This window comes from Peromyscus eremicus, chromosome 8a (assembly GCF_949786415.1).
Source record: "Peromyscus eremicus chromosome 8a, PerEre_H2_v1, whole genome shotgun sequence".
In the NCBI taxonomy this organism is placed as follows: domain Eukaryota; kingdom Metazoa; phylum Chordata; class Mammalia; order Rodentia; family Cricetidae; genus Peromyscus; species Peromyscus eremicus.
In genome coordinates this window covers 56,867,414-56,893,122 of record NC_081423.1, presented here as the reverse complement: position 1 = coordinate 56,893,122, position 25,709 = coordinate 56,867,414, and the positions used below count along the sequence as shown (strand labels likewise).

Below are 25,709 nucleotides of genomic sequence, written 5' to 3'. Positions count from 1 at the left end.
TTGAATGTTTCACCATAAAGAAATGATAAATGTAGAATTGGAAATATGGCTCAGTGGGTAGGAGTTTTTGGTGCATGAGAATCAGACCTGAATTTACATCCCCAACACTCAAATAAAAAAAGGCATGGTCATGTGCCTGTAACTCCAGCACCATGTGGAGTAGAAACAGAAGGATCACTTGTTTCCCTTCTTAACCAACTGCACATTTTTACTTCCACTATTAATTACTGGGCAATTATATAATATTTCATTTTAACAAAAATTTCCCTAGTGAAAAAAGAGATCAATAATAATATTGATATTACCTACTACATAAATAATCTCAATCATTACCAACATGTGCAATTATACCATCATTTTCCTTTTACAAAATACTCTGCCTAGAGCCCCCTTCATGTCTCTGTTCCTCAGGCTGTAGATGAAGGGATTCAGCATGGGAGTCACCACTGTGTACATCATAGCCATGACAGTATCCTTCACAGTAGAATTATTAGCTGATGGACATAAGTACAAACCAATGAGTGTCCCATAGAACAGTGATACCACAGACAGGTGGGAACCACAGGTGGAGAAGGCTTTTCGGATACCTCGAGCAGAAGGAACCTTGAGAATGGAGGAGACAATTCGTGCATAGGACACAATGATGAGCACGAACGGAATGACAAGAATGATGCCTCCAGTGATAAATATCACTAACTCATTAACATGGGTGTCAGAGCAGGACAGCTTCAGTAGAGCAGACATGTCACAGAAAAAGTGGGGAATCACGTTGTCCTCACAGAATGATAATCTGGCCATGAGAAGGGTGTGCAACATGGCATGGAATGTGGTCAGCACCCAGGACAGCAACACCAGACTCACACAGAGCTTGGGGCTCATGATGCTGGTGTAATGAAGGGGGAAGCAGATGGCTACATAGCGGTCATAGGCCATGGCCACAAGGAGGAAGCTCTCAAGGTCTCCAAAAAGCAAGAAAAAGTACATTTGTGTCAGACAAGCTGCATAAGGGATGGATGGTACTTGGCTCTGCATGTTCTGCAGCAATTTGGGCATTGTGACAGAGGAGAAGCAGAGGTCAGAGAAGGACAAGTTGCTTAGTAAAGAATACATAGGTGTATGGAGATGGGAGTCCAGTTGAATGAGGATGATGATGAGGCAGTTCCCGAGGACAGTGGTGAGGTACATGGCCAGGAACAGGGCATAGCACAGGTACTGGTGCTCTGGGGGGATGGGCAGGCCCAGGAGGAGGAACTGGGAGGTGAAGGTTTGGTTCCCTTCTGTCATGCTGTGCCACCAGAATCTTTAAGAGAAAATTTACAAAGTCCCTTAAATCCAGATAAAACTGAACTCATTTCCATGATATGCAGTCTGCTAAGTGTTCTTCAATAATTGATTGCACCTTCATAAACTGAAAGAAAGTAAGTAAATTTCTTTTGTTTGTGTGTTCTTGACACACAGAGTCTCTACTTAGCCTTGGCTGGCCTGGAATTCACTGTATAGACTAGGTGGGCCTGGAACTCGGAGGACTACCTACCTCTGATTCCTAAGTGGTGGGACTTCAGGCATGCACCACCACACCTGCATTAAATTTCTTAAACTTAGCCCTATGACTAAGTCTAAGCCACTTTGTCAGGTATTTTCACTGGTAATTAGATACAATGAGATTGGCTGTTATTTCCTATCTAAAACACTCCCACAGGTGAGCCTATCTCCTGCTAATCCAATGGCCATTGGATCTCAGTAGTTGGAGTTGGGTTTGTTTGTTTTTCCTAACAGTAACAACTGTTTCCTGAGACTCTGTACTAAAATATCCCCTCTTACAATTCTATGGCTATATACGTGCAAAAGCTTGCCTATTTCCACTGCATCATTTTATTTATTTTACATCCCAGCCACAATTTCCCCTCCCTCCTCTCCTCCAAGTCCCTCCCTCTGACCCCACTCCTCTGTTCCTACCCCCCAATCCACTCCTCCTCTGTTCTGTTCAGCAAAGGGAAGATTCTCCCATGGATATCAACAAAACATAGCATACCAAGTTGCCATAAGACTAAGCACCTCCCCATGTATTAAAGCTAGGCGAGGTGACCCAGTTTGAGTAGGGTCCCAAAATCCAGTAAAAGTCAGAGACAGCCCCTGCTCCCACTGTTAGGAGTCCCACAAGAGGACCAAGTTCCACAACTGTAAAATATATGCAGAGTGCCTAGGTCAGTCTCATGCAGGCTTGCTGGTTGTGAGTTTGGGCTCTGTGAGCCCCTATGAGCCCAGGTTAGCTGATTCTGTGGATTTTCTTTGTTGTCCTTGACCCCTCTGACTCCTACAATCTTTTCTCCTACCCTTCTGCAGGATTCCCTGAGCTTCACCTAATGTTTGGCTGTGGGTCTACATCTGTTTCCAACAGTTGTTGGATGAAGCCTCTCTGATGACAATTGGGCTAGGCACCAATCTGGTCACATGAGATGGCCAGTTAAGACTATGAATCTGCTATTGCTAGGAGTCTTAGCTGGAGTCATCCTTGTAGATGACTAGGAGACTCCCTTCCATCGGGTTTTAGCTGACACTGAAATGCCCCTCTTTTCAGTAGTTTCTTTCAGTATTCTTCCCCTCAGGACCCCCCAGCTTGATCTCTCATGTTCCCATCCACACTTTGAAGTCCACTCACAAAATCTCTATTTCCCCTTCCCAGGGAGATACCGGCAACCCTATTGAACACTCTTTGTTACCTAGTCTCTCTGGGTCTGTGTTTTGTAGTATAGTTACCCTTTATTTCACAGTGAAAATCCACTTACAAGTGAGTACATACCAGGTTTGTCTTTCTGGGTCTGAGTTACCTCACTCAGGATGATTTTTTTCTACTTCCATCCATTTGCTATAGCATCAATTATCACCTAAAATTCTTAGCTAAACCACTCTATTACCTTTAGTACTCCACCACCAACTGTTTATTGATTCTCTCCCTAGAGGTATAACAGGACTATCTTCAGCACAATAGAGCTCAAATGCCATGTACAACTCACCATGCACTTTCCCAGGCTTCTCATCCAGTTTCTCATATCTCAGAGGAAGAAATCTTGTCTCACACAGAGATGTAAGAGTTTTCATTCATCCACTCATTCCCATCACCATCAAAACCTAATCCAGCAAATCCTAGAGCCTGTCATTTCATTTCTTTCTAAGCCATCCATGCTCATTTCAATTGCCACACTGAAGCTGCCATTGTATCTCATCTAGATGATTTGACTGCCCCGTTAGAATATTTCATCTCTTTTCTCCATACTCTTTCAATCTTCTCACATTATAGCTGTCTGAGATGAAACTGAGCATCATTCTACTAAAAGTTTTTTTTTTTTTTTTTGGTTTCTCCTCCTTCTCAACGTAAAGACAAAAATCCTTCTAAAGACAGTAAAGAAACCACTATCATCACAACTGATCCTTTCTTGCCTCCACAGTGTTGTCTGCTGCCATAGTAACTCTCATATTCCACTTTTATCAACAGTGGACTAAAAGGTCATAGTGTCTTGACTCTGGCCTACCACAGTTGCTGTTCCTGCTGCCTAGTGTCCTCTCTGCTCCCATTTCACTGGGCTTACTCTTTAAGTACATTATATGTGGCTTGTTCTACTAAATCTTTGGTTCCTTTTGAGGTAGACTAGGTATCATGTTCCCACTGCACCCTCTTTCCATGACACAACCAACAATGCCCTGATCCAGTGACTTCTCACCATGCTGTGTCCATGCAGGAAGGTTGTGTCTGCCTTCATCTTGCAGGAGGGCTATCTGGCATGCTTCCTGGATGTGAGCAGTTTCTCAGTACTTGTTGTGTGTGCTTGGGGCTAAGGCATATGTAGAAGCCTGTACATCTCCTCAGACTCACTTGCTTGGAACCATGTAGCTTTTGTCAGTTACAGAATTCCCAGTGTAACTTCAGGCCCACAGACAACATTAGTGTGCCCTATACACTATGATTTATTCTAAATAGACAACCAGACAACCTAGTATGTGTGGCTGAACTGGTGTTTTGTTCCTTAGGTAATAATATCCATATGATTCCTTGATATTGAGATGAGAACTACTAATTTGATAGGTGATTTGGGGAGAAAGAAATGAATAAAGGAAATTTTGAAACTCCATTTCAGTTTGTTACCACCTGTTTAGGTCAGGTGCCTGAGATAGAGAGACACTTAAGAAGGCTTTTAAGGTACATGAGAAGTTCTTCCCTTGAAGAAACACAACTGAACCCAGTTGCTGCATTTTAACCTTATAAATGGTATTTACTCTAGCCATACTAACAGTTTTTACATTTAGACATCACCTTCCAGTGTTGAAGTTTGAAAAGCATCAGTGAAATTTTATGTTATAACACCTATCTCAGAATGGAGTTTCCCTGAGAAATGAACAGGATGCTCCTCTGATATCAAGGCAGTTAGGAAGAACCACAAAGCACAAGGACACTGCTTGCAGAAAGTTCCGCTGATAAACACCTGAGTTCCAGGGGTTCCATAATGGTGTCTCATTTTCCTCATATGGTACCTGTCAGTCCTCAGTCTGAACTGCACATAAGAGTGACAAAAGGCTTAGATTTAGTTATGGGACTAAATTTAATTTAGATGGGAAATACCTCTTTATCCTCATGAATTCTGATTCTGATGAGTAAGTCTTGTGTGGGTTCAAAAGTCTACATTTTAAACCTTCAAACTTTGCACTCAGTGATGCTAATCCTGCTGGACTGTAGACCACACTTTGATAGGTTAATCATACAGCTCACTTTTAAAAATACAGATTTTCACACTGTCCCCCAATAATTGTGATTATAACCTCTTTGAGGGGGTAATGTGAGCGTTTTTAAGTTCCTTGAATATCGCTGCTGTGAAAACCAGCCTCCAGCAGCTCAGGGATTGAGGGGATCAAACAGAGTTGGTGGACTAATCACTCAACTGGCTTTTCCATCTGAGGGAGTAAAACGTAATTCTCTAGGGCCAGCAAGGAAGGGGTCTAAACTTAACTCTCTGGGGCTGGCAAAAACAGGAAACATACACACACACACACCTCCAACATGTCAGGATCTCACCCAGGGTGCTGATGAATGATAAGCCTTCAGCAGGTCAGAGAAACTGAAGAGAAGATGCAGAGCAGGTGAACTACTGGACAAACAGACACATGAGGACTTTTCTGAGGACCAAAGCTCAGTTCTTCATTTTATTATTCTTACTGTTACTTGTTCTACTCTGATTTTTTTCTGTTTTTCTGCCCTGATGTTTCCCTTCTGTCTCTCTTGATATCTTCCTTCTAACTAACTTTATTTTTTCCCTTACAGTTTACATGTCTCAGCAAAATCTTTCAAGCAGTATAAAAATTACAATGCAATTACAATCTATTTTAAGAGAATGATTACAATGAATACAAATAAAATACAACATGTTTTCCATATCTCTTATATGATTAAACATTTTGTGTATTACATGTGAAAAACAAGATGTTTCAAAAACCCACATACGTTTATACCCAAGCAACTTGTCATAGATTAACAGAGTGTAAGCAAGCAAAGTATTTTTTCATGCCCAGTTCTTTTGTCAGCAAGCTGCATTTTGTCATTACAAAGAAAGGACCAATCATTTTATTATTTATCTCAAAACGTAACCTTATAAGAAATCTTAAAAGACACACGAATCTAAACTTTTATATATAAAAAGGAATCAGTCATCTCTACTAAGATCCTCAGGGTACATACTTATTACTCAACAGTTTTTTCCATCAGAAAGCTGAGAACAGAAATGGGTATAAAGAATTAATCTTCACCCTTGATCACCAACCCGTCCTAGCAAGAAAGGTACATCAGCAAGCAATAGCCAGGCTACCATTGTTCCTGCCTCTGACCTCAACAAGTCCCTCACTCAGCTATTAAAAGTATGCCCTTCTAAACTTTAAATTGTTTTCAAAGATTTTCTATTTCAAAGGCACTAGCAAAAACATCTTAACCAAACCTTAAGTCATACTTAAAGCTTTGTTTTAGCTATGATGCACCAAAACCTGTGAACATATCTCTCAATATTGAAAGAACTTAAGGTAACTTAGCTTCTGGGACTCAATTGTTTTTCTGAATCATTACCCAAAACCACAGTCTACACAGCTCCTCCAGAGAAACTAGCTATGTGGCATTTCCTTATTCTTATTTTCTATCCTCTGCAGCCCCTACTCTATCAGGGGCGGGGGGCAACACCATATCATGCCTTTACCTATGCAAAGACAGTGCAGTGGTAAGAGACATACTGGAGCCAAGGGTCTCTGAGCCTTGCCTATCTGAGATTCACCCATCAGTGCCTGGCATGTTGGTGGACCGATCCCCTGAAGTCAATTGCTGCTCCTCTGACATAGTCACCAACTCTTGAATAATCCAATATATAACAAGAACATCTGTACAAAATGCCGACCTCACAGAGATGTCACTATGTTAAAATGATATAATCTTGTTATAATATATTGCATAGTAATACTAATGAATACTATACTAAAAATATATGTTGCAACATCTAATCAGAACAATTCTACAATGTGGAAAATACCTGAGAGGCACAGAGATGGAAAATATATCTGGAAAAAAAAGTCTTACAGAATATCACAAGACCTGGGAGATTAAGACCTTCCAGTTAGGGACATGAAGGCCCCAGCTCATTCACCTTCCTCCGAACTTACCCAGAATGTCTCAGGGTGACTCCAGGGCTCTGGTCCAAGATCCTGTTCCCATTTATTCAGTATTGACAAAGGAAAAACAGCCTCTGTAGTCATCACCTGTGTCTCTACCATCCCTGCTCACATTTCTCATTCTGCTCATCCCTGGGACTAAGGGGCTCTGCATCCCAGAGGAGTCTAGATCCTGGAGGAACTCATTAAATAAGACAAAATAATTAATTATTCAAGACCTCTCTAGGACAAATTCTCTTGGAGTCCTGTAGCAGTGACTGATTAGTCACTGATCATGTGTTATTGTACTTTGAGGGCCATGGGGATAGCGAGCACCTCAGAGAGATGCTCTTTGTCTGTCTAGGGAATCAGCAGTTGTCCTTTACGCTGGATCCTGTATTTGGGGGGAATAGTTTGAGAGGCCTAAAAATAAACAAGGACCTTGCTGTGAAGACTCTTAAATATCTTAGAAGCATTAAAGCTTAGGCTCTAGCCGGGCAGTGGTGGCACACGCCTTTAATTCCAGCACTCGGGAGGCAGAGGCAGGTGGATCTCTGTGAGTTCGAGGCCAGCTTGGTCTCCAAAGCGAGTTCCAGAAAAGGCACAAAGCTACACAGAGAAACCCTGTCTTGAAAAAAATGTTGAAAAAAAAAGCTTAGGCTCTATCATATGAACAAAAGTCTATCTGTGGTCTTTGAATACCACTGTGAAAGAGACATATTTCAGAAATATTTCAAGGGTAGCAGAATATTTCACTACAACCAAATTCCCCAAAAACATATTCCAGCTAAGAGAGAAACCTTCAACTATAAGGACCCAAGCTTATGAAGACACACAGGAAGGACAGGAATAAGAGAAAAGAGAGACTCTACCACATCCTGTTCAATTCCTCCTCCAGCCAAAAGAAAAAAAAATGGATTTGTATCCTATTCAGTTACTTCTGGCTTCTAACTTCTCTAGGAAAAAATCTTAATAGTGCCCTCCACCATCATCCTAACCAGTCTTCTTAGATCTTAGATACCTTCCCAGTGTCAGCTTTTCCATTTGATCATTGTGATAGTTTGAATGTATTTGGCCCCATAAACTCATAGGGAGTGGCACTATTGGGAGGTGTGGCCTTGTTGGAGAAAATGTGGTCTTGGTGGAGGAGGCTGGATGACATACCCCTTCAATTCAAACCTTGAGGATGGAGAGCACACCTTTAATCTGGGTCACACCTTCTGTTGGAAGTGTGTCACTGTGGGGTCAGGCTTTAAAATCTTTTTCTCAAGCTTCACTCAGTGTGACAGTCAGTGGACTTCCTGTTGCCTCTGAGTCAAGATGTAAGACTCTCAGCTCCAGCATCACATCTGCCTGCATGCCACCATGCTCCCTGCCATGATGGACTGAACCTCTGAACTGTAAGCGAGCCCCCTCAATTAAATGTTTCCTTTATAAGAACTGTCATGGTCATGGTGCCTCTTCACAGCAATAAAAACCCAAACTAAGACAATCATAAGATTATAGTTGATACTTTTAATGTCCCATTCTATACTTATCCTGTGTTCTCTTTTCATCATTCTTCAGGAATATGAATCTTCAATAGTTCTGCCTTCATTGAATTGCTAGAATAGCTGCCTTTGATTTGTTGACACACAAAAAAAAGATCCTATGGTTGGCTTTATTCTCTTAGTAATATAACTTACATTTCTGATTCTTTTAGTTGTGAATTGACATTTCACTGTCTGTAGTACCATAGTTTACCCATTAACCTGACAAAGAACGTCTTAGTTGCTCCCAGTTGGGGCAATTACAAATGAAGCTCATATAAAAAAAATTCCTGGAAATTAGATATGATCTTTTCCTCATTGTATACAAGAAGTATTTTATTCTTTGTTAGCTATGATTAAATTACCTCAGGCAGTATAGCAATTCCTTCTTTACTTTTGGTTCAGAAACATAAAGAGCCCCCAACTTGCTGACTAGCAGTCTCACTGTCTAATAAAATAGAGACAGTGAGTAATGTTTATACATGTTCTTTTTTTTCAAATGTTATCAAATACATCTTATATAGTGTCAGATTCTCATCTGTCCTCCCTTAATCCAGACATAGCTATGGCAAGAAGTTCTGCAGACTTCAACCTACTCCACATAGAGCAGTGGTTCTCAACCTTCCTAATGCTGTGGCCCTTTAATAGAGTTCCTCATGTTGTAGTGACCCCCCAACCATAAAATTATTTTCATTACTATTTCATAACTAATTTTGCTACTGCTTTGGATCATAATGTAAGTATTTTTGGAGACAGAGGTTTGTCAAGAGGGTCACAACCCACAAGGTTGAGAACCACTGATGTAGAGTCTTGGCAGGGTTACCTCAGACCTGTTTTGCCTGTTTGTTTGTTTGTTTGTTTTTGTACCCTAGCGTTGGGTTCCTATGGTTCCATGAACTGACACTCACACATTCAGAACTTGAAACTGTAGGGGAATTAATGCCTATGGGTCTACCCTTAAATGTGGGTGCTAGATGCTAATGTCTAAGTAACTCTTAGTGGTGGCCAAATAAGCTACCCTATAATTTGGTCTCCCTTTTCCCTATTTAATGCATCCTATCTCTCACTTCTCCACACTGGATAGAGCTCTCAGATAATGCAACTGGAAATAAGACTTTTCTCAATATATGCTTTTAAGTTTCACAGACTAGACAGCATGAATCATTTCAGACTGAAAAATAACTCATGAGTTATTATGGCATTTGTGGAGAAAATAAAGCTGCTTAGAGTTGGACATCTTCCTTGTTGTTAAAACATTTTAAGAGGCATCAGACCACATCACTTTGTCTAACTTCCATCCTGTAAATCAAGGAAAGACATCAGCTGAAATATGACTATGAGTCCATCCAAAAGCAAGGACAGCAAAGAAGAATGGAGTGGCATAACACACAGATGAGAAGGTAATGCAATGAATCAAAAAAGAAAAGCCCAGAGTGCCTTGAGGCATCATTGTTGAATGGTAATTATAACTTAAAGTTATATATAGGCAAACGGCTTTTAAATCCTAGTTAAAATTTTCCTGAATTTTAACCAAAAAAAAAAACGGAATAGAATACAGTAGGTTCAATTCTTTAAGTCAACCCATGAGTACATGGACAACATAAATTAGAGTCCATGGGTTTTTAAAAGAGGACACCAAGTTGGGTGGATATAAAAGTGGGGAATCTCAGAGAAATTGGGGAAAGGAGTGAATCTGATCAAAATACAATGTATGAAGTACTCAACAAATCAAAATATTTTCTAAATAATTGAAGTAACTAAATGACCTGTATAAACTAACAGTTGCAAAATAACACTTAAAACAATACTCATATCTCTCTTGTCACTGATAGTGAGGTGCCTCCAGTAGTGTCTGTCCTTTGAAGTCTGATGGTTTGGGAGCTAACTCAAATATATTATCTAATGTGAAAGAATCACCTACACCTAAGATACAGTTTTCAGCCCTGTGGCTAAAATCAAATAGATGAAGTATCTATTTCTGTCTATTGCAGTGAGCATTTTTATTTGAAGTGGTTCTTCAAATTTAGCAAATGTAAAGCATAGCTCAATAAAACTTCAAAATTAGAAAAAAATCTAGCCACGCTGTTTGGGTCAAATCTATAACAAAAGTTTTATTTTTATAAAAAGATGTAAAATACAGAAAAACAAGAGTGATAAAACCATGTAAGAGATAAATTAATAAGAGCAAATACTTCAATCTATACTTATGACTCCCTTTGTCACTATTTACATTTCATTCATTATTTTAGTATGATACTTCATCTCAGCATCAGCAATGGCAACAAATGCTTGGAAAGTCTTTTGTTCAGAAGCAGATGCTGGTCTAACAGACACACACTTGAAAATGTTCTTGGCTGGGTCATAGTGCCCAACACACCTGTGAACTCGGCCTCTGATCAGTCTTGGAAGTTCACGATCCTGTTGTTCAAAAGATAAAAGTCAAAAATTATTTATTACTTCATCTAAACTTCAATGTCTAATTTATAATGTGATCAATTACCCCAATGACATGATTCTCTGTGTTACTTACAAGATAGCTAGGTATACACATATAACTTGTCATAGATGAATGGCCCTAACCTGGATAAGGCTTCCTATAAACTAGAAAGAAGTTGATTCCAGGAAACTAATAATCTCCCATAATGGCTCATGAATTATATAGTCCTTTTGCTAAAAGAATTTCAACTGCGATGGGACTGTGGCCTGTATTTTCATGTGGTCTTTTGTTGGTGGTAGTGGTAGTAGCCATAGACATTGAAAATGAACACTTTAAAATACTCACAATTTCATAAAATACACATGGAAGAGTATTTTTCCCATCTCTCATGAGAAAAGTCTTTGAATAATGTGGGCCAGGCGTGACAGCTGAATCCAGGACAGCTAAGCAACATTGAAGTGTGGAAATTAATACTGATAAATATAAATAAAATTTAACAAAGAAAATGTTATATTTAAGTGTTATCCCATAACAGCCTCCCCCAGTTCTACTTATATACAGTGGTATTTTACAGAGGAATTGGATCCTTTTGGTGTGTTCTGTAGGCTAGCTGAATTCCAGAGCTGTCATAACAATAAAATGCACTATAACAACAAATAAGCCTTATAGTCTAATGAAAACAACAATGAATCAGAATTCTAGTGTCAGGTCTCCAGCTTCATACTATGTTGTGACATTGTTCAATTGGATTTATTTCGTTTTCTAAAATGAAATATATTCATGTAAGATGTACATGTATAAGAACAGAGAAAAAAAGAACAAATAGATCACAAATGTTTTCATTACTTCTGGCAATCAAGCTGACATGTCTATCCCCTTCCACAGCTACATTTTGGGGTACGATAAAAGCATGTAAGATATGCCTTTTGAGATAATTTTTAATATATATTTACTATAGTTTTATGAAACACACTAGCTCTCTAGGCTGATTCATCCTACATAATTGCAAGTTTATATTTTTTAATCTACATCTTATCTCCTTCTCCTTGATAAAATTGTTCATTTCTCAAAGCTGTTTCTTCATCAATAAATATAAGTCTTAATTCACATTTAGCACCAGAAATTTTTATCAAAGGGTGTTGTTATTCAATCACTTAATAAAAATTTCCTGAGTACTGGTAGTAGACACCTGTTATTTTGAAGCCAGCCTACGTTTCCCCGAATAAACATAATCTCCTTATCCAATTTGTGTTATTCTTCATGATACCCTAAGTATTCCTAATTGCATTAAAAACATCCAAATACATTACTGAAGTATTCTTGAAATATTATACCTACCCAATATTTCAAAAAGAAGTACAGTTTTCTGCACTTGTGCACGCCAATACCTCATGCTTTCAATGACTGCAGAAATAATTCTTAAAGAATTATCCTTTTCCTTTAACTGACGCAAGGGGGCTTCCTTTGGGGGAAAAAAGCATTGCATTAGAAAAGTGTTTCATTTTATTCATTATACTTTTTGAACTATGTAGAGTCTAGGTCCTTATAATAAATAAATGTGTATAATGTGTAAAAAGAACTATTAAAAGTTTCAATGCAATTAAATTCCCAAATTAAAGCCAGCATTACATTGCACTGCATTATAGTGTGAAAACCAGAATGTACTTAAAATAAGAAGAGAACTATGAGGCAAGAGAGATGGCCCACTGGGTGAAGCACTTGCCATGTAAGCCTGATGACCTGAGTTTGATCCCCAGAATGTATGAAAAGATGAAAAGAGAAAAACTCTACAAAGTTGTCCTCTGACCTCCACACAGATGCCCTCTGATCTCCTGACCTCCACACAAATGCCCTCTGACCTCCACATGTTTTGCTTATGTGTACATATAGGTATTCCTGGTACCCACAGAAGTCAGAAAACGGAGTCAGATCCCCCAGAACTGGAGTTTCAGAAGGTTGTGAGCCATCATATGGGTGCTGGGAACAGAACCCAAGTCCTTCAGAAGTGTGGCCAGTGCTCTTAACCACTGAACCATCACTTCAGCCCCATACTTTATGGGTGTGTGTGTGTGTGTGTGTGTTTGTTTGTTTGAAGATCTGAAAATACAGATTTTAATCCAAGCACTTTGGAGGCAGAGACAGGAGGAGCTCTGTGAGTTTTAGGCCAGCTTAATGTACATAGGGAGTTCAGGGAAACATAGTGAGACTCTGTCTTAAAACAAAGAAATAACAAGCAAAAACGATGCTAACTTTCAAGGGTAGGGGCACAATTTTCTTTCTGGGGGTGAGGGTTGTAAAGAACACTGTTGAAACTTTTTTCAAAGTGTCCCAATCTTCACCATCCTAAACAGGATTTAAATATGCCTCCTTTAGCCGGGCGGTGGTGGCGCACGCCTTTAATCCCAGCACTCGGGAGGCAGAGCCAGGTGGATCTCTGTGAGTTCGAGGCCAGCCTGGGCTACCAAGTGAGTTCCAGGAAAGGCGCAAAGCTACACAGAGAAACCCTGTCTCGAAAAACCAAATAAATAAATAAATAAATAAATATGCCTCCTTCAAGTTGACTGCCACAGTGAGCAACTGTTACTAGGGTGACAATGACATATCATCCTGTGTACAAGGTAGCATAACATTGAGAGTCACTATAAAACATGCTCTCTTAGTCATATTTCCAGGAAATAAAGGAAAACAGAATTGACCCTAATTGCTTACTGAACACAAAATGTTCAGATTATGGTCAAAACAAGTATAGAGCACTTAAGCATCCAAACGCTAACAACAGTAAAATGTTGAAAAGGCAAAGGGAGAAAAATAAAATGACCAAGACCATGAAATCTAGGCTCATGGAGGGACACAGACATTGCTAGTGATATGATATTGAAGTAGGGAGAAAACAAAACCTCCACCTCTCCCCCACTTGGACATCCTCCCAGTAACCACCCATTGACTGATCTCTAGTTGAAGCCAGCAAAGAAAGGATCCCAGGGTGAGGCACCAGGTAGGGAAATGCAGCCCACCAGAACACAAAATGCACACGGGAACAATCTATTGGGCCTCGGGAAAAGGAGTGAGAGAGAAGATAACCTACACATCCAAAGAAAGCATTTCAAAGAACAATTAGAAGTGCAGCTGAGGAAAAGGTATATGTTCTCTAGAAGAACACAATTCAAAGCTGAGAGGTATCATAGTATACACCATATTTATTCCAGTGTGAAGAGTTCAGGATGAACAGCACTTTGTAATACGGTGCAGAAGGCAGAAAAGGCAGAACAGGACCAGGTTGTAAAGCAGAAGTCAGTGAACTATGGCCTACACTCCAAATCTAACCCACTGTTTTTGTCAACTTTTATTGGACCACAGCCATGCTCATTCATTAATGAAGTCTGTGGCTGCTTCCAAGTTATAATGGCAGAGTTCAGTGATGAAGTAAAATAACTACAACAAAGACAGTAAGGTTCATAAAGCCAAAAACTGGCTATTTATGTGAATCTGCATACACCATGTATGTATACTTACTACACATGTTTTAACATGTAAATAAGCCATTCATTAATATTTAACTGTTTACCTTCAGAGTGTTTTCTCCTGGAGTGTCACCCAACACTGTTTTCTTAAACTGGTTTTGTTGAAAACGGGGCTTAAATGCCTGCAGTGCACTGGCTCTGTCTGGGCCTTTCACTATAGGGCCAGGCACTTTGGAGAAACATGTTTGTCTGAGTACTTCAGTTTCCCTGTTTCCATGCAAGTGAGGAAATTCAGGTGTTCCTGACTGTTTCTGTCGTTGAGCTCCCAGATCCACTGAAGAAGAACTGAATTCACTATTTGCTGCTGAGCTTGCTGTTTTATACTGAGGTCGGAAATCATTTTTATCCCAAGTTCTCAAGCTGGTATTTCTGTTGTCACCTCTGTAGCTGTAAAAGTAAACATACTTATCTGTCTTTTTATTTAGGAACAACTGATGATTTTTTTTCATTTTTATGACAATTAGTGGTTTACAACTACTAAGTAGTGAGAAATTTCAAACACATCATTCATTACACAATGGTACAATATATTATTACTTCTCTTTCCAGATGAAAAGACACTCTTAGGGAAGAAGTGACTCATACAACGTTATACAGCAGCAGGTCACTGCTAAGTTTAGAACTCGGAGAAGTCCAGTCTCCCAACTCAGAGTACAGTGCTACAACCATGTGTTACAATAGTCAAACCCTCATATAACAATAGTTTCCAAGTGGAAATATTGAGAGGAATTTTTCTTAATTCCTTATACTATTTTGAAATTTTCTACAAAGTAAAAAAAAAAAAAAGGTACAGCTTGCCTGTAAGGTTATTTAATATTTTGTGCTTTGAAAAGTCCTACTAACCAACCTATTTTAGCATTTATTTACCACATTAATCTAAATGACTTATAAAAGCTGGTCAGTGTAGGATGTTAATAAGACCCATACAAAATTATTTCCTAAGCAGGCCAGTTAAGAGTTCTAGGGAAAGGAGAAACTAGCCCAATTCACAAGTTCTTAATTATGAATACTGCAAGCATTGCAAGACAATCAATACAACCCACCCTCTGTTTTAAAGAGGAGTGGGGAGAATCTAGTGATCAGCAAAAAGCCTAGGTTTTATGGGGCATACAGTTTGAACAGTTTGAGAAACACTTAATAAATTAAGTATAAATTTAAGAATAAATAGGATGAAAAAAAGAAATCACAATTATGAACCTTTAGGTTATAAACAACATAAACATCATTAATATACAGAAAAAATACTAGAATTATTGCTATTCACTCAGGGTTTGGTACACTCTGTTGTGCAGCTATTTCCTCTGAATTGATACATTCCTTCCTAGATGGGAGAGGAGGCTCAAAAGATTTAGGCAGCTAATGAAATTCACAAGACTCAGAAAATCACAAGATTCAGGCCCTTCCCACAGTTACATAAGCAGCAAAAAACTGTTGCAGAGCTGACACTCTTTGGCTAAGGTACCCACTAAATGTGCAGGGAACTCCAGAGATGAGCTTCCATGAGTCATCAGCTATGCTGGGTAAGCTTTTCCATGATGCAGCTGCCCCTGACCCCTCCATGCTCCTATATGTAACTTTGCACACATGCTCTTTATATTATAAAAAATAAATCACTGAGAATCACTATAAAACATGTGCTATCTTAGTCATATTTCCAGAAAACAAAAACAGAATTTATCCTGGTTCCTAAAATCAATGATTTTTAGATTTCTGAGTAAAACAAACACAGAACACTTAAGCGCCCACTTAAAGAACTAGCAAATTTAAAAAAAAAAAAAAAGCTATATTAATTCAGCTACTCAAACAAGCACATGCCTAGACCCAAAGTCCATACATCTCAGTGAACCTCTATGTAATTAGAAGAGTTATTCTGAAGGCATGGAGCTTTGCTTGGGATTGGTATACTTTCACTAACTATTAGACTTTCATGCTCTATCCACCACAGGAAAAAAAAAAAAAACTAGGTCCTCATCTCTTACCCTGACCAAAAAAAAAAAAAGAAGAAGAAGAAAGAAAAGAAACAAAACAAAATGTTAAATAAATAAATAAAACCTCCAAATGGATGAAAAATCTCAAAATAAAACCTGAATGTACTAGAGGGAAAAGTAAGGAAAACTCTACAAGATAAAGGCACAGTTAAGGACTTTCTAAATAAATGTAGTTGCACAGGCCATAAGACTAACAATTAACAAATGAGACCTCATGAAATTAAAAAACTTCTGTACGGCAAAGGGCATGATGGTCAGTCAAGTGAAGAGGCAGTCTTCATTATGGGAGAAAATCTTTGCCAGATATATTTCTGTCAGAGAATTAATGTCTAGAATATACAAAGAACTCAAAAACCTAAACACCAAGAAAACAAACAACCTAATCAAAAGAAAGTGGGTTGTAAATTCAAACAGAGAGCTCTCAAAGAAAAAACTACGAATAGTTAATGAACATTTTTAAAAGTGTTCATTAGCCACCAGGGAAATGCAAATAAAACTACTTTGAGATTCATCTCATCACAGTCAGAAGAGTTACTATGAAGAAATAAAATGATAACAAATACTGATGAGGATGTGGGAAAGAGGAACTCTAATTTACTGTTGGTGAGAGTGCAATCTAGTACAACCACTAAGGAAATTAAGTGTGGAAGGTCTCAAAAACACTAGAAATATAAGAACCTGTGGAAGGTAGGTAGGGTTGCTATGAAATGTTGTCTTCTGGACATGATATGGCAATTGCGCTCATGAACTCACAGGAGCTGGGGTTACCTGCACAAAATCTGCACAATATCAAGCCAGTCAGACTTCCAGCATACAGGCGATAGATAATCTCTAGCCTCACCCCCTACAAGGAAATACTGGCAGCTGATAGTTTCTGGAGAAGAATTATTGTTTTTGGATGATGTGCCACCGACAAGATTCCCATGCTTCAGTGGTAGCCTCACACCCATGCACATATGGACAACACTAATTGAACTTAGTGGATTATTTAAAGGAGGGTGGCACACATCTTTAATCCCAACACTCAGAAGGCAGAGGCAAGGGGAATCTCTGTGTGTTCAAGGCCATCCTGGTGTATATAGTGAGCTCCAGGATAGGCAGGACTACATAAAGATATCCTGTATCAAAAAAACAAAACAAAAAAGACATGAAGTTGAAAAGGGGACATGTTGAAATACATGGAAGAGTTGGAGTAGGAAATAAGTGTTATATATAGTCATATTTCATTGTATATGTGTATGAAATTCTTGAATCTAGTAACGGAACTACTATATGACCAAGCTATATACCCAAAGGACTTTATATCCTACTACAGAGATACTTCTTTATCCACATTCATTGCAGGTCTAATTACAATAGCAAAGAAAGGTAATCAGCCTAGATGTCCATTAGCAATGAAGATATAATAAAAATATGATTCATATATACAGTAAAATCTTATTCTGTTGTAAAGAAAAATTGTGAAATTTTCCAATAAATTGATGAAACTTGAAAATATTATACTAAGTGAGGAAACCCGGGCTCATATCAACAAAGGCCATGTTCTCATATGTGACTTCTGGCTTCAATTTTTTTAGATACCTATGTTTAACTTAGAGTACCTATAGAGGCCAAGAAGCTAGAAAGGGGACACTGAGGAAGTACCTTAAGGGAAGCATAATAGAATATAGGCGATGTGAAAGTAGAGATAGGTGATAGTGGGGGTGTGAGAGTTTATGTAGGAATGAGGATAGGCATACAGGGAAGATCAGGGACATAACCAAAACAAAAAGTATATGAAAAAAGCTGTATGAAAACCTACTATTTTTAAGTCAGTTTAAGACTTCCATATATATCCACAAGTTTTACTTCCACAGATCAAAGTAAACCACAGATAAAAAATATTTGGAAAAAATTACAGCTATAACCAACATATACTTTGTCATTATTACTTATGTACACCATGACAACTACATAATATTTACAATGTATTACACTGTGTAATTTAAAGTACACAGGAATGTATACATAGATTATATTCAACTATCAGTTATTTATTAATGTAGAAACTGCCTAAATGTACTTCTAAGAAAGAAAAAGGTTTTTTTAAGGAAAGAAGAGGAGAAAGCATAGGCAGACTTACCCCCAACCACTTTGGCTTCTTTCAGCATTTGACTGAATAGATTTAGTCACAGAATCTTGACTTTTCAGGGGATAAGAAGCAGAAGCTGGTATTTGCCTTTCAAGGAAATATCTTGTTAAATACAGTTTGTTTTCAAATTGAGAAATGTAAAATGTATCCAGAAAAGTAACATCAGTCAGTAACAGACACACATTTATTGGTTCTTATTTTTATACATACCTTGTATTCATTGTTTTCTTTAAAGGAGTCACCTCTGGATTCACAGCTTCCCACGCCCAATCTCAAAAGTATAAGAACAGATAAAAATAAGATAATTTTTTTCAAAAATAATTCCTTAAATTTAATTAATTTGGGAGCTCTAACAAGTGAAAGATATAGACACAGTCTTCAGCAGCAATTGGTTGTGGGATTTGTCATAGCCTGCCTAATTTTATAGACGTCTTTCTTCCCCATTGTAAAGATAGTAGTTTAATCTGTCTTTTCACAATCAATCCTAATATAGTGCCTTGTAATTGGCAACATAAATTTAGTCGAATCCAATGTTTCTTAAACTTTATTCTACCCAACATCAAGAAATGCATCATAACTGGTAACTAGATAGCTAGTATATGAGACTAACAGAGACACAGAATCATAGGGTAAGAACAAAAATTTAACATCAAATCTAATCTTTAATATGCATGATATATACTGACATTTTCTACTCTGTTCTAGTTACTCTCTTATGTTTTAAAGATTTCTATTTTGTGTTTTAATTATGGGGCACAGTGCACATGAGTACAGGTACTCATGGAGGCCAGAGGATTCCCTGGAGCTGGAGTTATAAGGAAGTTGGCAGATACCTGACATGGGTGCTAGGAACCAAACTCAGATCCCCTGAAAGACCAATAATCCCTCTTAACCACTCAACCATCTCTCTATTCTCTTACTCTCTTCTTTTTTTATTATTACTAATAAATTTTTTATTCTATATGTTTTTCACATCATGTATCTTGATACCATTCATTCCTCATCCCTCTGCCCCTGCACCTCCCCTCAAATAAAACAAAATTCAAGAGAAAAAAAATGAAGAAAATAAAATGAGGAAAAAATTTTAAAGGGAAGGAATTAAAAATCTCATCATGAAAGCTGCAGTGTGACCCAACAAATCACGCCGTATACCCCTTTGTCCATACATCTCTACTTGCAAGTGTCCGTTGCAAAGAGTCATTATTCTGGTTCGAGGCCCCTGGTCTCCACTACCTGTTCGATGCTGGGCCCCTACTACCACTAGGACTCTTCCTGGACATCCCACTGCTGCCCTATGTTGTGGAGATCCTGCAGCTTTGGGTCTGCATGTCAGGTTCCTTCACATGCTCCAGCAAATCATAGATGGGGTGGATGTTGGAGCAGGCCAAGTCATACCCTGGGTCTGGGCCTGAGCAGCTGTAGAGTTGGTCCACCAGATGGGAAATGGGAACAGCTGTCTCATGTTCACGATTTCAGGGGTGGCTCACCCACACTTCTGCTAACAGGGTTGGATCTGTTGTGCTGCCCTGGCGGGGTGCAGGGCCTATTCTCCCGAGTGTTGCAGCTGGTGGGGGTCAAGAACAGCTCTTCCACTCTTATGACCACAGGGCCAGCTCTCCCACCTGCCCCAGGCATTGATGGGGGGACATCTTTGCCCTGCCCATTATGCCACAAGACAGATGTTATTCTCTTCTTTTAAAAGTTGACTGTACCCCAAACTAATAGGTCAAGATAAAAATTCATATTTCCTCATGGAACAGTTCACACTTGTAATTTCTCAAAATCAGTATTCACACTACTTACTAAACATTTTAAATGGTGAGGAAGATTTTAAGTGGTAAAGAATGATAAGATAAATGCTGACTTATGCATGTCCATTTTCTACTTTTTATCCATAAAAAAGAAATGAGGGCCAAAGATAGCTCTCTGTGGGGGTAAAGGTATTTGCCATGCAAGTCTCATATTCTGAGTTTGATACCAAAATCCACAGTGAAACGGGAGAACTGACTCCCAAAAGTTGTCCTCTGACCTACATACACATACCATCATGATATGCATACAAGTGCACTCATTCACACATACTAATAATAAAATTCAAATTTTGAAAATGGGAATTTTATATGTTAACTTTATACTTTTAAATTCCTAGTAAAACAATTTAATGACTAAATCAAAGTATATGGAAGTACACTAAATGAAATTTAAAATATGAGTATTGCTATACATAAAAAAATCTTAATATTTTATTCACATATGATTCCATTAATAATTTTAAAGTTTGTCCACAAAATTTAAATATCTATGTAACACAATATACCAAATATATTTCAGAATGTCTGCCTATCAGTGCAGAGGTAGGTAAAAAGTCAGTGAACACTGAGCCAATGAACAAGATGGCTTAGTGGGAAGGCTTGCCATCAAGCATGGTGACCTGCATCTCATCTCTGGAACATACATGCACACACATACACAAATAAGTAAAGTGAAAAGTGAAGTTGACAAACATTTAAGATCTCCCAACACTCACCACTATAGCTTACTGGTTCACAGGGTGACAAGCTTTTAGTGGTCTCACTTAAAAGGTGACATATATTGGAAGCTTCCTGACTTCAAAACTTAATCAAGAGTTACCGAAGGCTGTCAATCTCTAAGAAGTAAAGCTAGAATATGTAGACTCCCAGCAACGGCAACTTATATAATGTGCTAGTTGAAGCTTTATAAGGGTACACTAGATGAGTGTATCTTAGAACAAACTATCTTAAATTGGGTAATTTACACATAGGAACTTTCGACAGTGCTGGAGACTACAACATTTTCGATTGAGGTGACAACAAACCAGGTTTGGTGAAAGCATGCTCTCTGCTTCAGAGAGCTCCTCTTAGTGTAGCCTCACATGACAGAAGCAGCAAACATACTTTTCCTTCATCCTTCTTTTATATGGTCACTAATCCTGTGCATAGTGGTAGAGTCCTCACAACTATAAGCACCTCCTAAAGGCCCGTCTCCTACTCAGTGGTTAAGTTTCAACTTAAGAATTTTCAGACAAAGAAATACAGGCAAAAATGCCCCTAGAAAGCAATGACTAGAACCAAGCTCCAGAAATTCCTGGGCTTATGCCTTTTCTACAGTCTATTTTTTCCCTTTTTTCTCATACTCTATATAAACTCTTCCCTGTTTTTGAGGTAATTCAAATCCTTTCATTCTTTCCTACCAAATACATAAGTCACAGTAATCTATGTTTTGAGAAATAAAAATAATCTTTTTAATGTAGGTTTCTACTTTATTAGAACAAAGGCTCCAGACATAAAGATACTCTATTTAAATGCTAAGCCACCCTCGTAGACAAGGCAACTCAAACTCCCATGCTGGAATGCTCAGAAGGAGCCAAGTCTTCTCTATATCTGGGCAGTAAAAAGCAGCAGGGACTAGCTGCAATGAGAGATCCAGTAACTTTCTACAATCCCAGTTCATACTTCTTGAAATTTTCACCTTACTCATTTCCTTACCTGTGGGTAGAGGAGGGGAACCGTAACTGTCAGAAACAGTACTGATACCTGGATCATTCTGAAGTGGATTAGAAGTTAATGGCTGTCTGTTCCTCTTTTTCTGATTGAACAATGGCACAGGCAAACAGCCTACATTGAATGTACCAATAAATTAGTATAAAGCAAGTAAATAAGTATATCTACTTCTAGACTAATTACCATTAATAATATGTAATGATGCAGTTTGTCTACTTCTATTTGCTAATATACCAGATATATTTATATGCCCTTGAAATGATTGTTATAATCTTAGAAGTCCTAAATAGCTCACCAGCATCTCTAAAGTCCTTTCTTCTTCTATCTTACCACTTTAATTCTTACTTGTAAGCAATCCCTGTCTCTGTTTTTCCCCCCAAACACTTCCCAAATCTACTTCTTTTCCTTATTTCCCTCTTCTGCTTGTCTTTTCCTTATCAGCTGCAGAGTACCTATAGAATATATCCAAGCTAAGAAACATGAATCATGCTTGCCAAAAATCTAACCATGCTTTAGTGTGTGACAGAGAGCCTCTAGGGCCATAATTATCAAATTTCAGTTTGACTAAGATTTATCCTGGAATTCTGATAAAATGTGGGTTCCAAGGTCATAATCTCCAATGTTGAAATTTTTATCTCAATATATTTAGTCTGGAACCCAAAATTATAATTTTAACAAATGTCCTAGCTATCTATAATGATATTTTTCTATAGATCATTTTGAGAATGTCTTAAGACAATGATTCTCAACTTTCCTAATGCTATGACACTTTAATACAGCATGTTATGGTGACCCAAACCATAAAATTATTTCCTTGCTACATCATAATTGTAGTTTTGCTACTGTTATAAATTGTAATGTAAATATCTGATATGCAGGATATCTGATACGCAAACCCCCTACAGGTTAAGAACCACTGTCTTAAAAGAATGACAATATCCAATCCAAGTGAAAATAAATACTATCACCACTTCCTCCAGATTGAAGGATCAGGATCTCAGTCAAAAAATAAATAAATAAATAAACTTTAAAAACTACAAAGGAACTCAGGGTCAAAAGAAGTCTTCAAAGAAAGAACTAGGAAAACCTAAATAGGACCCAAGTTCCTAAATCTCAGTTCAGAAACTTTTGACACATTACCATTGTCTCGCTGACCCATTCTCACTGTACTGCAGAATACTAACTCTGGACACTTCCTAATGAAAAACTATAACCTTGTAGGCTCTTGAGTTTTAACTGTGCCTTCAAAGTGAATCTGAAATACAACTTCAAAGTTAAATGTATGCAGTTTCCTTAAACTCTTTGTGCCCATGATACATACAGAGAAGTGTAACATAATGATTAAGAATATGGACTCTAAAATCAGAAATTTCTAGGTTCCAGTCCTGTTTCTACCACTCAGTAGATTATTTAAGGTCTTTGTGCCTTGGTTTCTTATCTAGAAAACAGAGGTGATGATAAGGATTAAATAATATCTCAGATTAAATGTCTAGAATATAGTGTGCCCACCATAAATTATTATGATGCTCTTCCCTATACATTATAATCATTTCCCTGGCTCTCATCATTCTTGACTGCTATCCTTACATTACCTAATAATTGAGAAAATATAAACACAAAATATTAGAAAACAGAAATGTGTCTGAAAACATTTTGAACAAGTCAATCACAAAAACACAAAAATGTATTTCTTTGTTTCTGGCTTACAAGCATAAGTAAATCAATCAGTCAAGTTTTGTAGAAAAAAAAGCACGAGAGTAAATCTCAGTAAGTTTAACTTTACTCTCATCTCTCTAGTACTAAATAATTCGCCTTGACAAACTTACTTTACCTCTTTTGGATATAAAAAGAAAAGAGGCTAGACTAAATGTTTAATCTCTTTAAAAAGTTCCTTCTAAATGTTCCTAGAAACTATACATGGTTTATGTGGTATCTGAAAAATACTTAAAAATTTAAAAGTTGTTCAATACCTGCTGTACTTCGAGTTGAATTTTCATTTAGGTTTCTCTTCATTTTCTTCAGTATCAAAGCTTTTTTTTTACTTAGCACTTGACATTTATAAAATGAAGCTGACTAAACCTTCAAAGGAAGAAACTTGTAACTCATATTTATCAACAAGATCAACTTTTCAGCCTACTAAATATGGACATTATGGTTTAAAACTTTCAAATGTGATCACTTCAGGAATTACTTTATGACTAAGAATTTGAAACCTAGCCCATTTTTCCAGCTATGTTCAAATAAGTTATGATGGGGTGGGTGTAATCTTGTTTTCTAAATATATACAGATTTTTCACACACTCTAAGTAAGGGAAAGGGACTAAAGGCACTGGCAGACTTAGAGAAACAAGTAAAACATTATTTTCATTGTATTTTGTCTGCTTTTAGCTTCCTAATATACTTGTATCTTAGTTTAATTTGTTTAATACTTGCCCATGAAAAGGCCAGACACAAACCCAAATAATTTCTGCTGCAAATTCACTGCCCAATGAGACAGACTGATGTGAACACAACTAAAATGAAAATCAAACAGGTCAACATTAACGTCCAAATATCATTTGAAAAGGTAAAACTCAAAAACAAGAGGCCTAGCCGGGCGGTGGTGGCGCACGCCTTTAATCCCAGCACTTGGGAGGCAGAGCCAGGCGGATCTCTGTGAGTTCAAGGCCAGCCTGGGCTACCAAGTGAGTGCCAGGAGAGGCGCAAAGCTACACAGAGAAACCCTGTCTCGAAAAACCAAAAAAAAAAAAAACAAAAAAAAAAAAACAAGAGGCCTAAGACTGCCTCTGTGTGTGTCTTGAACTTGAAAGCAGAATACAGGAAACTTAGATATTTTTGTGCCACTCTAGGAATCACAACAAGAGATGGGGCCTTTTTTTTTTTCTCAACACAGAAACATCAACTCATCCTAAGTCTATGAGGGCTTATAAGGGCTATTACAATTCTGAATACCTTAAATATCCTAAAACTATGGCATGTAAGACTGGGTCTCATACAACCCAGACTTGCCTCAAACTACTGGTCTGGGGGCGGGGGGGGGGGGGGGGGGGGGGGGGGGGGGGGGGGCTGGAGAGATGGCTCAGAGGTTAAGAACACTGGCTGTTCTTCCAGAGGTCAGAGGTCCTGAGTTCAATTCCCAGCACCCATATGGTGGCTCACAACCATCTGTAATGAGATCTGGCTCCCTCTTCTGTCCTGCTCTGTCCTGCAGGGATACATGCAAACAGTACACTGTATACATAATAAATAAATAAATCTTTAAAAAAAAAAAAAAAAAAACTACTGGTCTCTGAGTCTCTACCACTCAAGTGCAGGGTCTACAGGTATAGACCAGTATGCCAGGCTCAAATAAATACATGGAAGTGCACATTATCCTCTGGGACTACCAAGTGAACCTGCTTCAACTGGTGTGTGTGTGTGTGTGTGTGTGTGTGTGTGTAAGGGGGGGGGGCCTACCCAACTCATGGACACACCCCTCCTAAGACCTTGTGAACCTGCTTCGACTGGTGTGTGTGTGTGTGTGTAAGAGGGTTCTACCCAACTCACAGACACACCCTCCCTAAGACCTTGGCCTCAAGAGGAGGCCAGACAGGGCCTGTTTGGGGCCCTCCTTGAAGTAAGCAGGACATTTTCCAGTCAGAATTCACGTTCTCTTCCAACACCCCGCCCCCGGCCTAACACACCCAGTCCCGGGGCCATTTTGGGTCAACAAACGGTATTTCCCTTTCTGGAACCCTCTGCCAGCACCATGTACAAACGGAGCCCTCAAGTTAACCTCGTCTCCCTCAGCCGCCGCGTGGAGAGGAAACAGGAAACACGCAGCGACGCGGCACTTCCACCCGCGGGAAAACCGCGGGAAGCCTGTGCGCAGGCGTGGCAATCCGCGCAGGCGCGCTCCGGAGCACCC

At 38.6% G+C, this 25,709-nt stretch overlaps 2 protein-coding genes across 9 annotated transcripts; both read right to left on the bottom strand.

Annotated features, from left to right (window-relative positions):
- Positions 1 to 345: 345 nt before the first annotated feature.
- LOC131916192 (olfactory receptor 1468-like) lies at positions 346 to 1,284 on the bottom strand. The gene has a single exon (XM_059269502.1). It carries the CDS (start codon positions 1,282 to 1,284, stop codon positions 346 to 348), a length of 939 nt encoding a protein of 312 aa, XP_059125485.1.
- Positions 1,285 to 10,295: 9,011 nt separating this feature from the next.
- Spata22 (spermatogenesis associated 22) lies at positions 10,296 to 25,703 on the bottom strand. 8 transcript variants are annotated; one of them, XM_059271157.1, is made up of 9 exons: positions 25,578 to 25,703; positions 23,773 to 23,881; positions 21,788 to 21,916; positions 18,492 to 18,552; positions 18,273 to 18,368; positions 14,207 to 14,549; positions 11,980 to 12,103; positions 10,987 to 11,114; positions 10,296 to 10,622 (listed from the first exon to the last, which is right to left on the bottom strand). In XM_059271157.1, exons 2-9 carry the CDS (start codon positions 23,813 to 23,815, stop codon positions 10,431 to 10,433), a joined length of 1,116 nt encoding a protein of 371 aa, XP_059127140.1. In that variant the 5' UTR covers positions 23,816 to 23,881; positions 25,578 to 25,703; the 3' UTR covers positions 10,296 to 10,430. The 8 variants fall into 8 exon arrangements, with proteins under 8 accessions (XP_059127140.1, XP_059127141.1, XP_059127143.1 ...); XM_059271158.1 differs by having other exon boundaries at positions 25,550 to 25,661; XM_059271160.1 differs by having other exon boundaries at positions 21,836 to 21,916; positions 25,486 to 25,657.
- Between the last annotated feature and the right edge of the window lie 6 nt (positions 25,704 to 25,709).